Genomic DNA, 15,046 nt, shown 5'->3' with positions numbered 1-15,046 from the left:
AATTGTAAATAAAATAATATCAAGAAATGTTTTTAAACAAATGTTTACATCTAATTTTTCATCAAGCCCTATGAAATTTTAGTATACATGTTGAGCGGCTGTCAAAGTTCTTGAGAACTTTGATCAGGTCACAGAAACTTTATAGACGTCAATAGACAGGCATCATGAATGAGTGGGAGGAGCCAGCAGAGATTTTTACAAAGTAACAGGATATAAACAATAATAAATTGGCATCTAGAGATGCCCAATTTGTCTATGGGTTGCATTTTATTGTCCACGCTGGCAAACTCCTAATTGCTACTTAACTGTGGCTTAACAGATGCCTTCATGGGTACATATCTTTTTCTAATAAAGGATATGTATAGTTTGAAAATACTAAAGGTGAGTTTCCTTGGATTTGTAGGCTCACCAAGACACCTAACTTGACAACATTGCCATCTAGTGGCCTAGGCATACTATGGTCAAGAGTTTGGGGGTAGAAGCAGGGGTCCTGAGGAGGTGCTCAGGGATCTGACGTGATGTCAAAGCCACACTAGGTACATTCAAATGAATACGGAGCTGACATGTGCTGACCTCAGCTGGAGAACTCACTGTGGCCCCCAAGTTTTAACAGAGGAACAAACAAAACAACAAAACTATCACCGCCACCGAAACAGGGTTGAATCAGTTTCACTTACTTATTTTCTTTCCTTTGAAGCTCAATTTTTTTAATTCAAGCTATTTGCTTGAAAATATTTTTTTCAGAGGTTCTATCATCTTCCCAAGAAGGAAATTAATCTATATCACCACATTCAGGTCAAGAAGAAAGTATTGGTTGCTAATGATGGTCAAGAAGTGACAAAAGTTGAAATCTAAGCCCGGAGTTCACGCTAGATCAGCAGGTAGGAGTTAGCCTTTGGTCCGAACAAGACCAAGATTTAAGGGCTAGGGAAATGGAAGAAGTAAACTTAAAAACACCAACAAAAGTTCCCCATATCCTAGACATAAATACACTTAAGAAGCATCTCTTGAGGTTTGTTGTTTAATTAAAATCTGATATTCACTGCTTTGCCTGATTGATTGGAACCCTTGTTTCTACAACCTGCCAAAATCACCATCAATGTACTAATAGGGCATGGAAGGCCAGAACTTTAACCATGCACAGAACTGGCCACTATCAGTGCCAAGCCCCATTTCTGACCCTACATAATTAAGATCCTGAAGGATCTGAGAATACAAACAAAAGAGTTGTTAAATCTGTTTAGCTCTTCTTTTTCACCACATGTATTTAGAAACAGGTAAAGAAGTTTAGTTCTGTTTGAATGCAGCACAGTGAATAAGATGGGAGCTGCGATTTCCAAAAACCCAAACATGAAATTCTCCAAAATTTACATCCGCAGCTGAGATATGCCCATGCACACAGATCATCATTCGAATTCCTGTCGGAAAAATCTGGAATGCTGACTTCCTCTAGGCAATGTTCCAAGGGAAAGGACCAGCTGTTCTTACCTATAATGAAAAGAATCTCCACCGCGATGTCACTGACCGTGGTGCTTCGGGTCGTGGACAGCTCATCGTTACCAATAAAGCACACGTTGTAAGGTACAGTCACGGCAACATAAAACGTTGCCAACAAAATCAGCCAGTCCCAGCCAGCTTTAAAAGTGCTAAAATGCAAAAGTATGAATTTGGACTTCTTTGCATCAGAAACTTTGTACTCCGGAAATGCGGTTTTGTCTACGAAAACGTTCTGTGGGTAAAAACAAAGGAGAGAAATGAGAAACCCAACATTAGAAACAGGATTCACTCAGCCCAGGACACACCTCAGTGAGGTAGACCACTTCCTGTCTACAATGTCCATGGCTTTTATGATTATTACAAGTGGACACATATATAACCATGAACCTTATAGGTACGCCTATGTCCATGTGAGTGCCACATGTGTGTGACAAGGATCCCAAAAATCTAGGATGGAGGTGAAAAATCCCTACCACCCAATGACGTTGCAGCCCTCACGAGCAATAGTGCATGTATCACACTCGTGTCTGTAGTGATGCTCATGTAAACAAATCAGCCGCATTTCCAAACATATAAAAGTACAGGCCCCCATATCTGTACACTATATGTTACCGAGAATAGCAGATTACCATGCTGTGTATTTACTATGCTGTACTTACTGTCATCGTGGTACTGTGCAGTTCTGCTTTTGGGAATCTAAAGTAAGACAGCCACTATGAGAGACAGTGTTAGCACTCCTTAGAAACCTGAAAATAGACCCGTGATGTGAAATAGCCAGCCTACTTCTGGGACTACACCGAAAGGAAATGGAATCAGCATGTGAAAGTTATCTGTACTTCCCATGTTGATAGATCAGTTCCCAACAGCTAGGATATGAAATCGACCCCAAAATCCTTCAGCTGATTACACACACTCACAGATTTTAATAGAATATCACTCAGTCATTAAAAATGAAATCAGGACTTTTCAATAAAATGGATGCAACTAAAGGCTATTAAGCTTAGTGAAATAAGCCAGATGTAAAAAGACAGATACATGCTTTCTCTGATTTATAGCAGTTAATAGAGAATATTTTCTTGGAATTTAAAGAGAAGCTTATTTTGGTTAAAAATATTAAAACTCATGCACAGATTTTTGTAATGCACATTTTTATGAACATCCTTTTTGTGAATACTTTTTAACTTTAAAATTATTGTAGTTGATGCTTACATATTCAGATGAGCAAAAGTGAAATCTTGTCACTTGATTTTTGCTTATAAATCTTTCCGTGGTGTCTAAATTTACTTGTAGAACCCTTCATTTATAACAGAATTAGCCTTTTATTAAAAGGGAAATTTAAAGTAGGTTATCAAATAAAATTAAAAGAGGAAGGGAAGTGAGGAAAATTAAAAATGTTATCAAATTTTGTGTACATACATATTGCTGTGTGCATTCTTAAAGTCCTACAACGTTATCTATGAAATATACTAAATGTGGTCCCCTATATATCAATAAACGCAAAAGCATTATAAAATGGCATGATGGAAGACTGAAAATACTGTTGTAAATTAATTATCACATTGTGCTAGGAGCAATCTCAAACAAGAATATTACAAAAACTTAACTTGGGCCCGGTGCAATAACCTAGCAGTTAAAGTCCTCGCCTTGCAAGTGCTAGGATCCCATATGAGTGCAGGTTCTACTCCCAGCAGCCCCACTTCCCATCCAGCTGTGTGCCTGGGGCCTAGGAAAGCAGTCAAGGGCAGCCCAAAGCCTTGGGACCTTATACCCGTGTGGGAGACCCAGAAGAGGCTCCTGGCTCCTAGCTTCAGCTTGGCTCAGCTCTAGGCATTGCGGCTACTTGGGGAGTGAATTGTCAGACAGAAGATCTTCCTGTCTCTCCTCCTCTCTGCATATATAATTGTCCAGAAAAAAATAAGTTGTAAAAAGATAATATTAGAAGTTAACACAAAATGGAGATAGAAGATGTACATCTTAATGTACCTTTTAAAAGCCATCTATGGGGTTCCCAGAATGATGAACCAACAAAGCATTTCTTCACTATATCCTTAAGTGAAGAAGCATGATTTTATTAAAACGGAGCAGAAATAATTTTAGTAAGCACAGTGTGTAGTATTTAGTCATGAATATTGAGAGTAATGCCGATGTTTTCATCAGAAAGCAAAAGAATGTTATTTAAAATGTCACGTGAACGTATCTACACTTGCAAGTACAATCCTACACACAAACACAAAGATGTGCTTACATACGTGTTGCTATGGTGATGTTCTGTGTATTGATGATTTTCGGATGACAACTATTGTGCAAAGAAAATGTCTGACCTGAGATTAGGCTGCTAGTAGTACAAATGGTATCTGTTTTCTAGAAAGGATAGAGATGACCAATTAATGATTATGAACAGCCGTTCCATGTTTTTGACAGTATAACAAGATTGCAGGTGCATTTTTGCATTGATGAAATTTCATGTTGTGATGCTTGCCTTCATTACCTTGATTGATGCGTATGCATCCTAACCCTAGGCAGGCCTTGGTAAAGTGAGAAATGGTTACAGAAAGGTTATTGCTCAAGCCATAGAAAAAGAAAGGCAGTGTTCGCTGTGCAGCTGATTAAATGCAGAGGAAAAGCTGGAGTTTCTGATAACTGCGGAAGCACTTCACTTTGAAACCACTCTACATTGGTGAACACTTCCTCTGCCACAGCACAAAGGGAGGGCAACAATAGCATGTGTTGAATTTGACAAGCCTGTGACCAGATACTTGTAGACCTTGCGTTGACCTCAATTATTGAAAACTACAAGACAGGCAGTGGAAACTTAAATTAGAAAGTTAAGTTGAACTAACAACAGAACAGTTAACAGTTCCAGAATACCTGTTATAGGTCACAGTGCTATTTAATTGTCTCAGCTTGAGGGGAGGGCAGATTTATGGGGTCAGTTCCAGGAGTCCTGATGCTTCAAGGAGACGCAAGGGATGCTCAGCTCTGTGCTGTAAAGTTAATGCACTTTCCATCTGGTATGCCTCTTTAGCAGGCATTCCCAATATGTGTTTCCACTTCCTTTGGAACACCTCACCCAATAGCACACAAACACTCCCAACCGGTATTTCATATTGGAGCCAATAAACGAGTCACCGGAGCCTTTCTCTAGCAAATCCAACGTGGGGCAAACCCTCGCACTCATAGGAAACAGAGACCACCTACATTATTTATTTTCAATTTGTTCTTTTCTCTTCTTTGCAGATGTCCAGAGATGTGATAAAGCACTGCTCGACTCCGTCTCCGAGCTGAATCAAAATGGGTCCCTGCTCTCGATCTTCCTTTGGCTTTGTCTGTGGGAAGAGAACACTCATTAGACGCCGAACGAATGCATCTTTTCCTTACAAGAAGGCTTAGTCTGGACAGTTGCCCTTCCAAAGTACACAGGGCAAATCTATTTTTGAACACTCACAGTTCTCTGCTGACTGCTAATGGCATTGAATTTGATTTTATGTTTTGCTCATATTAATTCTTGACAATTTTAATTTTTGCTTATTTAAAAGAGAAATGAGAGAGAGTCTTCCAATTGCTAATTCACTTCTCACATGCTGGCAACATCTGGACTGGACCAGCCACAAAGCCAGGAGTTTGGCACTCTAGGTCTCCGGTGTGGATGGCAGGAACCGCAACATTTGAGTGATTACCTGCAGTATCCCAAAACGTGCATGAGAAAGAACCTGTGATCGAAGTGCATCCAAGGCTAGAAAATAGGCGCGCCAACATGGGACACAGAATTTGGCATAGTAGTTGACACTGCCACAAACACCTACGCCAATTGAGTTATTTTTCCTTAAAGATAGACAGTAAGGCAGCATAAGAATAGAACTTTCAAATTCTTCAGGAAAACATGAAGGGATATTATTTTCCTTTCTGCTAGTCCAAATATGTATTCCTGATTTTACTCTCAACATTTTTGAAAAGCTTGTTTCCAGGAATGCAACTGGTTTTGAAAATCAAAATGTGGAACCTACATATATAAAATTTTTGGTATAAAAAAATTTATATGAAAAAAGAGAAAATGGTCCATTGCAGTAGTGGGTTTCACATGTTACCTGACTAGACTGAGATTCCAGGATATTAAACACTAATCTAGGTTTTACTTTAAAGTTATTTTGTAGATGTGGTGTCGATAATCAGCTGAATATAATTTAAGATATTTATCACTGATATTTGGATGGACTCCAACCAATTGACAACCTTAAAAAAAAAACTCAGTCTTAAGGTACAACAGATTCACTCAAGATGGCAGCAACCATTACCAACACCATATTATTCATCCTACCAGTCTGCCCGACAGATTGACAGTTACTTCTCATGACACTGCATGTGCCCACTTCTGAAAATCTGCATTCCTATACACACATTCTGAGTATTTCTATCAACTCATGTATATATACATACAATGTGTGATCAAACATCCTAAAGCTGCACATTATGTGAGAATATGGAAATCATTCTTTAATATTAACATTACCAAATATTCACCAATTAAAGGTATATGGTTTTGCATAACAATGTCCTGTAGGACCACAAATTTCTTTTAATACATTTTTTGTTAAGTTGGGATTTTGCCTAGTAAACAGAAAAGGTTCAAAAATTTGTGTACATTCCACCCACGAGGAGGACTATTTCCAACACCTTGACTCATGATCGCAATCTTACTGTTTTTGCAAAATAATGGCTGAAATCCAGCTGCTTTATGCAGTACTCAGACTATGGCACTTTGTACTTCCAACCAAAGCCTTAAGACTGAGCTTTTTAAGGGAAATGAGCGAATCCCAAAAGGTTAGATACCACATGTTTGCCTTAATTTAACTAGAAATTTTATTTGTTTGTTGCTTTGTTTTTGAACCTGTCATTGATACGGTCTCAACCCATGTGTTGTGAAAAATTGAACTTGCATTACTTTTAACATTGTTTACTCAATACTATGTCAATCAATTTCATAACATTGTAAATTGTTGCTGATGTTTTGTAGGGGCTTTTAACCAACCGGGACTGTACTCTGTTAGCTCTATCTTCAAACCAGAGAAGGTCTCCCCTAGAAACCTCTGAACTTATCCGGACAATAAGATGTTGAACTCTATGCTAGGTATATGCTTGCAATGAATGAATCCCAATTGAACTTCAACTGTGAATATGCAGCAAGGTGGAGGAATCCACCATGGGGGTAGGGTTGTGGGAGGGGTAGGGGGAATCCCAGTGCCTATAAAACTGTATCACATAATACAATGTTATTAACAATAAAAATAAAAGACTGAGCTTTTTCAGTGTCATGAATCTTAGACACAGAAGGCAATACCATGATGACATCCAAGGATTTCAGGCATAGTCAGTCATCTAATAATCTAGATCTGCTGGTCTATTCAGGAGAGTTATTTTCCCTATTGACTTGGAGTTTCAATCTTTTCCACAAAAAGACAATCTCTAGTATTTGCTGGAACAAATGCATAGTTAACCAGTTCCTGAAACAGCAGCAATTTGAACAGTCCATTTTGCATAAACATAAAATCTAGTGTCGAAGCTTGCTTTACCCTTGAAAAATGTATGTAAACAATGACAAATTCAATTAAAAAATGGGTGATATATATTTTCCAGAACCAATAATTAAATCAGCATTTTCTCTTACCAAGGAATTAGATGCTCATTACAAACACAAACCAAACAGTTTACAGTCTAAATCTATTGCTGTATTAGATTTATACAGGATTCATCCTGACAGAAGGCTCATCTCCAAATTCTAAATCTTCTAAAAAAGTCAACGTGTTGCTATTGTTGTCTATGTCAGAAAATTTGATCTGTAAAAGAAACTTCAAATAATATTACCCATAAAGGGAAATGATGGAATGCATAAATTCTAACATCAAAATTTTATAACATCTTGTGACACACAGTGCACCTTCTGTGATCTGAGTATTGTGGCATCAATGGGGCATATATGTCCCACCATGAAGTTTTACAGATGCTGCAATTCCAAACTTTTCCCCTTCTGAAAATAACATGATATCACAAGGAATAAACGGAAAATGTTTTTTTGAAACTCAGAACATCAAAAGGTAGCTTAAAGAATCAGATGCATCTTAATATTTGATTACCTTTCCAGTTGTTTCTCTTAAACGAATTATAAATGTATATAAACACAAGGTAATACACTGCATTTTTGTACAGGTATTTCATGATAAAACTTGCCTCAGAAGTCATGCGTAAGTTTGTAATAGATTATAGCAAACCTAAAATTACACAACTACCGATTTAAAAAATGACCCTTTGACTATCTAATGCTCAACTTTAATCCATTATTAGTATTTTCCAGCTCTTTGTAACATCCAAGAATAACAGAAACCTCAGGACAACTGTAATGTTCCTAGTACTAATAAAACAATGTAAATGATAATGCAACTCTCACAGAAGTTTCAAGGATACTAGAAGTCATTTTCTTACTGTAATCTCAGACACATCAAGATTCTGTGGAATCTCCTATAGGCTGACTAGGGAGTAGCCATGCTGCCTTAGCCTAATCTTGGATTTGAAAAGAATGAAGAAAGAACTACAGTTCCAGAAGTCTAAGACAGAAATGTTCAGGAAAATGTGAAAGAAAATAGCTGATGCTCTCTGGCGCAGTAGGACAAAACTCTGAAACATTATGCAGGGCACCCAGTGGCTACTCCTCAAAGAAGAGACATCACAGCATGGTTTATGAAATTCAGTAGGTACAGAGAAAGAAGCGGGGGCACATAACACAGGCAGGGTTGCCAGTGGTGCTGCTTGGGGAAGAATTTTGTGGACCACACTGACACCAGGTCCAGAAAGGGACCAGAGTGAGGGAAAGATCCTGACAGGTTGCTGTAATGGGAGGCACACACTCCTTTTGCCCAATCTTCCACAGAGCACCTAACACAGAGGGAACTGCCATTCTGAAAGTGCCCCAGTCCTGTAGCTGCTGGGGCCCATGGTATATACCTGATCCCATGCAGGTGCATGCCATTACGTGGTTCTGATGCAAGGATGGCACATTGGACTCTATCCCTCCCCCACTACTTGAACACAGAACATAGTACAACCCCACACCTACCACACACTTCCATATATATGTATGAAAAGATAAAAACCAATGCCCAATTATTCCACTTTCTTCAGGTAACGCACTGGATGTGAGAATAAAATCATTACTGCCCAATTCCAAGGCCTTTGCTGTTTCTTTTTTTCTTTTTCCAGTTTCTTCTAGGTATGCATATTTTCTGGTGAGAACCAAAAGTTCCCAAATTTTACGAAGTATTGTTACTTAATTTTGAAAAATAGTTAAATTTAGTGCCAAGCTGGTCTATATTTTAAAGTAATAGAGTATATAAAACATTCCTTAGGCTGAAAAGCAAATTTGTAAGAATTCTAATTTGGAAATCAATTAAAAATAGACAAAAATGTTTTTTAAGTTTCCCTTAATTTACAGCAGTATCAATTTTGCTACATGATGATAGGTGCTGAAATAATACATTTTTCTCTCTGGTATTGGTCAATGTCTTACATTAAAACTTCCTACAGCTCTTTCATTTCAAATACTTTTCAGGTTTATAGAATTCAAAGCAGCAATATCTTGGCCATGTCTTGAGACAGTGAGGGAACAGTACAGGAAATCTATGAAGAAATCAAGCCATCAGGAAGTACCTGTAGATTAAAGTGTAGAAACAGACAAGGAAGATGGAAGAACAGAGGATGCCCAAAACACGGGGCAACTCCTGAGCATCTTGTGCTGTTTACTCAGTAGAAAAAACAAAGGAAATCACATTTTAACCATAAAGAAAAGTAGAAAATTTGACTTATCCAGAAAAGTGGTGTAAAGGGATATTTGAAGTTGATTCAGGTAGTTCACGGTTTCTCAACTTACGGTCTAATTAACTTTCCTCCATGAGCTATAATTTGGCCATTGACTCGTGGGGTGTAATTGCTGACTGGAGAATAGTTAATAATAAAATCTTCTCATAGTCGTCTTATGATATTGGCAACATATTATGTAAGATCTGGAAGGAGAGAGAGGGGGAGAAAGGGAAAGAGGCAGAGGCAGCCCTTTATGGAAGATAGCTGTATTTCTAAATGAATGAGTTTCCTTAGAAAGTGTTCTCCGCGTGTAACACAAATTAATTCACTTAAACTCAAAAAGTTAACTACTCTACCAACTGACTAAAAGTATTCCACTTAAAAACTTATTAACGTGACCCTACTTCTGCATGTTCTTGCTATATTTAATGAAGAGGGTGAGTATCTCAATCAAGGGTTACTTTTCTTTCCAGTAGACATTTAAAAATATTTTGAATTGTTAAAGTGGTGTGCACATTTCCATATAATTCAATAAAAAAAGAGGGTAGGTAATCAATCATATCAAAAAATTGAACAACTCCTGAAGAAATGTTAGGATTTGGTTGTTCTTTTCCAAAAACAAAGTAAAGTTGCACAGAAGTCAAATGACTTAAAATCAATGAATTAATTAATTTCTTTTAAGTCTCTAGGTCATGAGTTCATAATTGGAGTGAGCATTCAATTTGGGAGAGTCAATTCTCAATTGATCTATGTCTCTCCGCTCATGTTTGTTGAGTCACAAAATAATTAAGTTTCATACATCTTTACAGATTTTCTTTTGAGCTAATTCTCACTTATCTTGTGCAAAACCATAAAGTAGTCTCTTGGTTTCATTTCCTTGAGAGAAAAGCAGAAAATCTCAGTTACCTGAATACAAATTATGAATCTATAATAACTTTGGCAAAATCTAAAGTGTCTTGACTTTCTTGCCTCAGTTCTGGTTATATGAAAAGCAAAAATATATAAATCATAGGTTATAAGTGCATAACACTATTTCAAGTGCAAATATTTCTCAAGACAGTGGCAAACTTCTAATAGGCATTAATATGTATTCTTTTCTTAGTTATCAAAACAGGTCCCAAATAATTTCAGAAGGTCAATGTTGTGGGCTACACTTTCGTTTACCGTATATTACCTAATGTGGTGTACCCAGCTGCCTTTATATTTTTATGAAATAAGAGCTGGTAAAAACATTCAGTGGATTAAGGTAATCTCTTCAACATGAAGGAAGTGACTAGGGTTTGCAGTGTTATCAGAGAAGACTGTATGGGTCACTTCCTGTTCTTATCTTGATTGTGTTCAGTTTCCTGAGCTCCTAAGACTTCAATTTTTTTTACTCCAGGGCATCCTTAGATATCCTATGTAGACCTAAATCTCACTGTTTCTATACATCCTGGTAGAAGTTATACTATCATTTTCTCTACCATTTCTAAATCAAACACAAGTTCTCCTAATTTCTCTTATACTTCTAGAGCATGACCGTCACTTCCAGAACCATGACAGATTGTCCAATCTTCATTTTCTCCCCTCCAGATTAGAAATATAGCCTAGGTGCTCTGAATCTTATCTTGATTTCCCCCTTAAAGACTAAAGAAATGAAAGTACTATAAAGTATGATAATTTTATTAGCTTTTTTGCTAATATATGATGTGTACTCAATGAGTTATACTTTCTAAGGTGTTATGGCTAATAATGTGTATTGGAAGTCAGGTATCCAGAATGTCTGTTTCGATGTTATTTCCAGTATAGAATAATCTAGGACTAGAAGAAATGTGAAGCAGAAATCACCTACTGATAAAGCAAGAATTTGCAAAGCCTGATTCATTCATCATCATCTACTTCTGTTCATAAAGTTGCACTGAAATACAACCACACCTGTCTGTTTACCTATTGTGGGTGCCTGCTTTCCTCCAGAGCAGGTGAGTTAAGTAGCTGTCTGGAGGCATGTGATCCACAAAGCCTAAAATTTTACTCTCTTCCAGATTCTAGAATAAATGAAAAAAAATTGGAAACATCTTTCAAATACTTTTCTTTTTGAGAGCTAAGTTTGCAAGTGCAATGACCCAGCTTTATCAAAACTTTCAGAAATTAAACTGCTTGTCCTTGATCCTGGGTTTATGTATGTAGGTGGTTTAAAGGTGGAAAAGCACACAGCAAGTACATTTGAAGTTCAAATATTTCTCAATTCTATTCATTTCACCATTATGTAACATCAAACACTCCATAAAATGAAGGGTTTATGAGAATCAAATCATTTAAGGACTGCAATTGAAATGCAAATTTCCACTAAATTCATCATGAATACTCACATCTATTTTTGTCTTTGTACTCTCTGAATAGGACCATAAGTTAACCATAGACCCTTGGAAAATTCATATAACTACCTACAATCTTAATGCATGGCATTACTTAGAAAGTGTTTCTTCCCATATTAATAGAAATGTTTACTGAGTTTTTCCAAGTGGCTCTGTGGAACCAGCAGAAAAAAAAATAATGTACAGTTCAATTTCAAGAAAAGGCTAGAACAGATTTTTTTTTCTTCTTCTGGAGGCTACCAGTGGAAACCCACTGAGCATTCTCGGTTTGGTGATCACAGACAGATAGGCAAGATAGGGCTCGAGTTCACAGTCTGTAGGTGAGGTTTCTTGGTCCTGTGTATTACAAGCTTTCCTAATGTGCAGGGCGATGATTGGATTATGTATGCTTTCAGCAAAAGTCTTAGAAATTATTTTGTTCAATTCTTTCATATTGTAACCAGAGAAACTGTAGTGAAAAGCACCTTATCTTAAAGTCACATGGCTAATTAGTAGCAGAGATGAATTTGAACCTGTAGTGACTATGATCTTTTAAAGATATCACAGAGCTAGCAAGTTGATGTGCTCGAGATAAATTAGGAAATAGGAAATAGGATAGACCTGTTTACAGGTAGCCATAAATTATCTCAAGGCTCTTATTGTCTGCTTTGGCAGAAAGACTCACCAAATAAAAACCACAATTTCTAGCGTGACTTCTAACAAGAGGCCCAACTGCTCATGCATTCTCCATTCAATGCAATCATTCCTGTTCATGGAATTCTAGAATAGTCAGAAGCCAGGAACATGGGCTCTAGTGAATCCATAGTTCAATTTAGTGTTCCATTCAATACTGGAAGGAGAAATCTTTTTGAATTCAAAACTTGAACATTTTTATCCACTATAATGGCAACAAGAACCACCTAGACCTTATCTAATATTTACTAATACCACACACCAGAAGTTCAGACTATCAAGCATTGATGGCTTCAGAAGGATTACTAAGAAGTGACTGATGGTCCAGAAACATCACATAGTAGGAGTTCCCAATATTTCTAGTGAGTAAATGCCAATAAGGAGTGATGTAGGCCAATACAGATTTTTTTTTTCCTAAGGCAGTTCATATTGAAGAATGAAATACTGATGAAAGGCAAACCCAAGGTTACATAGCTTTTCCTGCTTCCCACTTTTATGTCAGTGTGTATTCCTCTATCATATGCTATTTCATAGCATGGAATGTTCCATGGCAAACTAGGGTTGTGGTCCTGTATTTTCATATTCTGAAATCAGGAAAGAAATATGAGGTGGAAGTAAAAAAAAAAGTAGAGACGTAAATAATTTAGTTATTGTTGAATCATCCAATTATTCATGCTCAATTGAGTTTTTACAATACACTCAAATAAAGAAGTTCAGTCTCTCAGGAAGGGATGCTATGTGCAGTACAACTGGCCTGAATTTTGGTTTTGAACATTCGATTAGATGGCTTTCAAGGTAGATTAAATCAATACACAACAAATAATTACAAAATACTGAAGAGAAAAGAGTTTGTAAAAGGTGGTCCATTATGTCAAGAAATCCAGTATTGAATACACAAAAATGTGTCTTCCACATGTCAACTAGGATATGTTGGAACAATTTACAGAGAATCCAAAAATCTAATTCAAATTGAGTAAAAAGGAGATAAATGAATGCAACTTTGCTCTGTACAAATTCCATTCTTGGAAATGCTCTAGGAATGAGCATCATCCCAGTTACAAATTTAGCCAGAAGACACATATGCAGCATCTCAGTGTTTCTCTCTGTGATTCCGTTGGGGTGGGCTGGGAATGTGGTGCTGAGACTTTTTTTCTGTCACAGAGTGTATAACTCTGCTGGGCCTAGCCTTTCTCAGAGACCAGTCATCACTATAGAGTATGAGGAATGGGATAAGCTCTAGTATAAGGAACTATGATTTGAGGGCAGGGAAGTTGTGAGCTATTTCATTCCAAATTCAATACAGGAAGTAGGGCAAGTGAATACGAAATGGCACGAAGTTAAAGATGATCTGTTAACACATGGTAAAAACGATGAAAAACTTAATACAGAAAAAGGTCTGTGTTATCATTCTACCATTGGCTGTTAGCTCAGGCAAGTTACTACTCTGGACTTATGAGTCTTTGAAAATGATGATAATAGGGCTTGGCACAATGGCCTAGAGGCTAAAGTCTTCACTTTGCACATACCAGGGTCCCACATGGACACCAACTGGTGTCCCAGCCACCCCGCTTCCCATCTAGCTCCCTGCTTGTGGACTAGGAAAGCAATCCAGGACAGCCCAAAGCCTTGGGACCCTTAGCAATGGTGGGAGACCTGGAACAAAGTCATGGCTCCTGACTTCAGATTGGGACAGCTCCAGCTGATGCAGCCACTTGGGGAGTCAGTCAAAGGAAGGAAGATCTTCCTCTCTCTTCTCTTCTCTGTATATCTGAATTTCCAATTACAAAAATAAATCTTAAAAAAAATAGTACTCAGAGTTATCTTGTGATAATGAGATAAAACCCATAAACATTTAGAACAGTGCTTGACACATGCTAAGCACTCATTTATGTGGGCTGTCACTATGAATGCAATTATTAGGTAAAAGAGGCACAGTCAAGCGTGTGAAATATCAGAAGATTGGAGAGAGTAAGCAAGGAGCACACACTCAAAAGTGACATGCGGGAAGCTGTGGCAGTGGGTGAGAACTTCCCGGGAGTAGGAAGAGTTCACACGACGGCGTGACGGGGAGGGTGCAAACATAGGAGACCAGCAGACTGGACTGGAGTGGACACTAAAAAACAATAGGGGCTTCAATGCCAACCTGACCTCAAAAACATGGAGTGCATGTGATTCGAACAGGCAGGGATTCTAAATATCAGGAATTTTAACTTTTTTGTTTTAGCTTAAATATATTTCTTTTGCTGAGAAACAGTGACTACTCTCCTGTTTAATACATTCACTAAAAGCAACTTTATAGGAGGACAACATCATAGGATTTTATGACACCCTTTTAAGAAGCAGATTGGAATGATGGGCTATTTTGAACTCAAAAACACTATTATAAAACAACAACAACAACAGTATTATTTCTTGTCAAGGTGGCTGTGTCAATCTGAAATTTATTATTCTCATTTAGCTGGCTCTTACTCTACTGACAGCTCTCAGCTCATCCGGACCTGCCAACACCTTTCTTACAGTGTCTCCTCAGAGACTTCATAAAAACAGGATTGTTATGATTTTCACATTATGAAAACCCATAAATAACTCAAGAAGGAAATCACATCATTTATACTGACATTTTGTGGTATTGTACATCCACTCATGGTTAGGATTTAGCAGTATTTTCTGGGAGGTGA

General features: G+C 37.5%; 1 protein-coding gene across 1 annotated transcript in view; it reads right to left on the bottom strand.

Annotated features, from left to right (window-relative positions):
- Window positions 1-15,046, bottom strand: part of KCNH8 (potassium voltage-gated channel subfamily H member 8) — a 202,496-nt gene that overhangs the window by 87,098 nt on the left and 100,352 nt on the right. Inside the window, exons 4-5 of the mRNA XM_040965251.1 lie at window positions 4,696-4,823; window positions 1,489-1,729 (exon numbers count right to left, since the gene is read on the bottom strand). Coding sequence (XP_040821185.1) covers window positions 1,489-1,729; window positions 4,696-4,823 — 369 coding nt within the window. The remainder of the gene's footprint in view (window positions 1-1,488; window positions 1,730-4,695; window positions 4,824-15,046) is intronic.

The sequence above is a fragment of the Ochotona curzoniae genome, unplaced genomic scaffold (assembly GCF_017591425.1).
Source record: "Ochotona curzoniae isolate NIBS_2020 unplaced genomic scaffold, NIBS_Ocur_1.0 contig_1302, whole genome shotgun sequence".
In the NCBI taxonomy this organism is placed as follows: domain Eukaryota; kingdom Metazoa; phylum Chordata; class Mammalia; order Lagomorpha; family Ochotonidae; genus Ochotona; species Ochotona curzoniae.
This window is presented reverse-complemented; position numbering and strand designations above follow the sequence as displayed.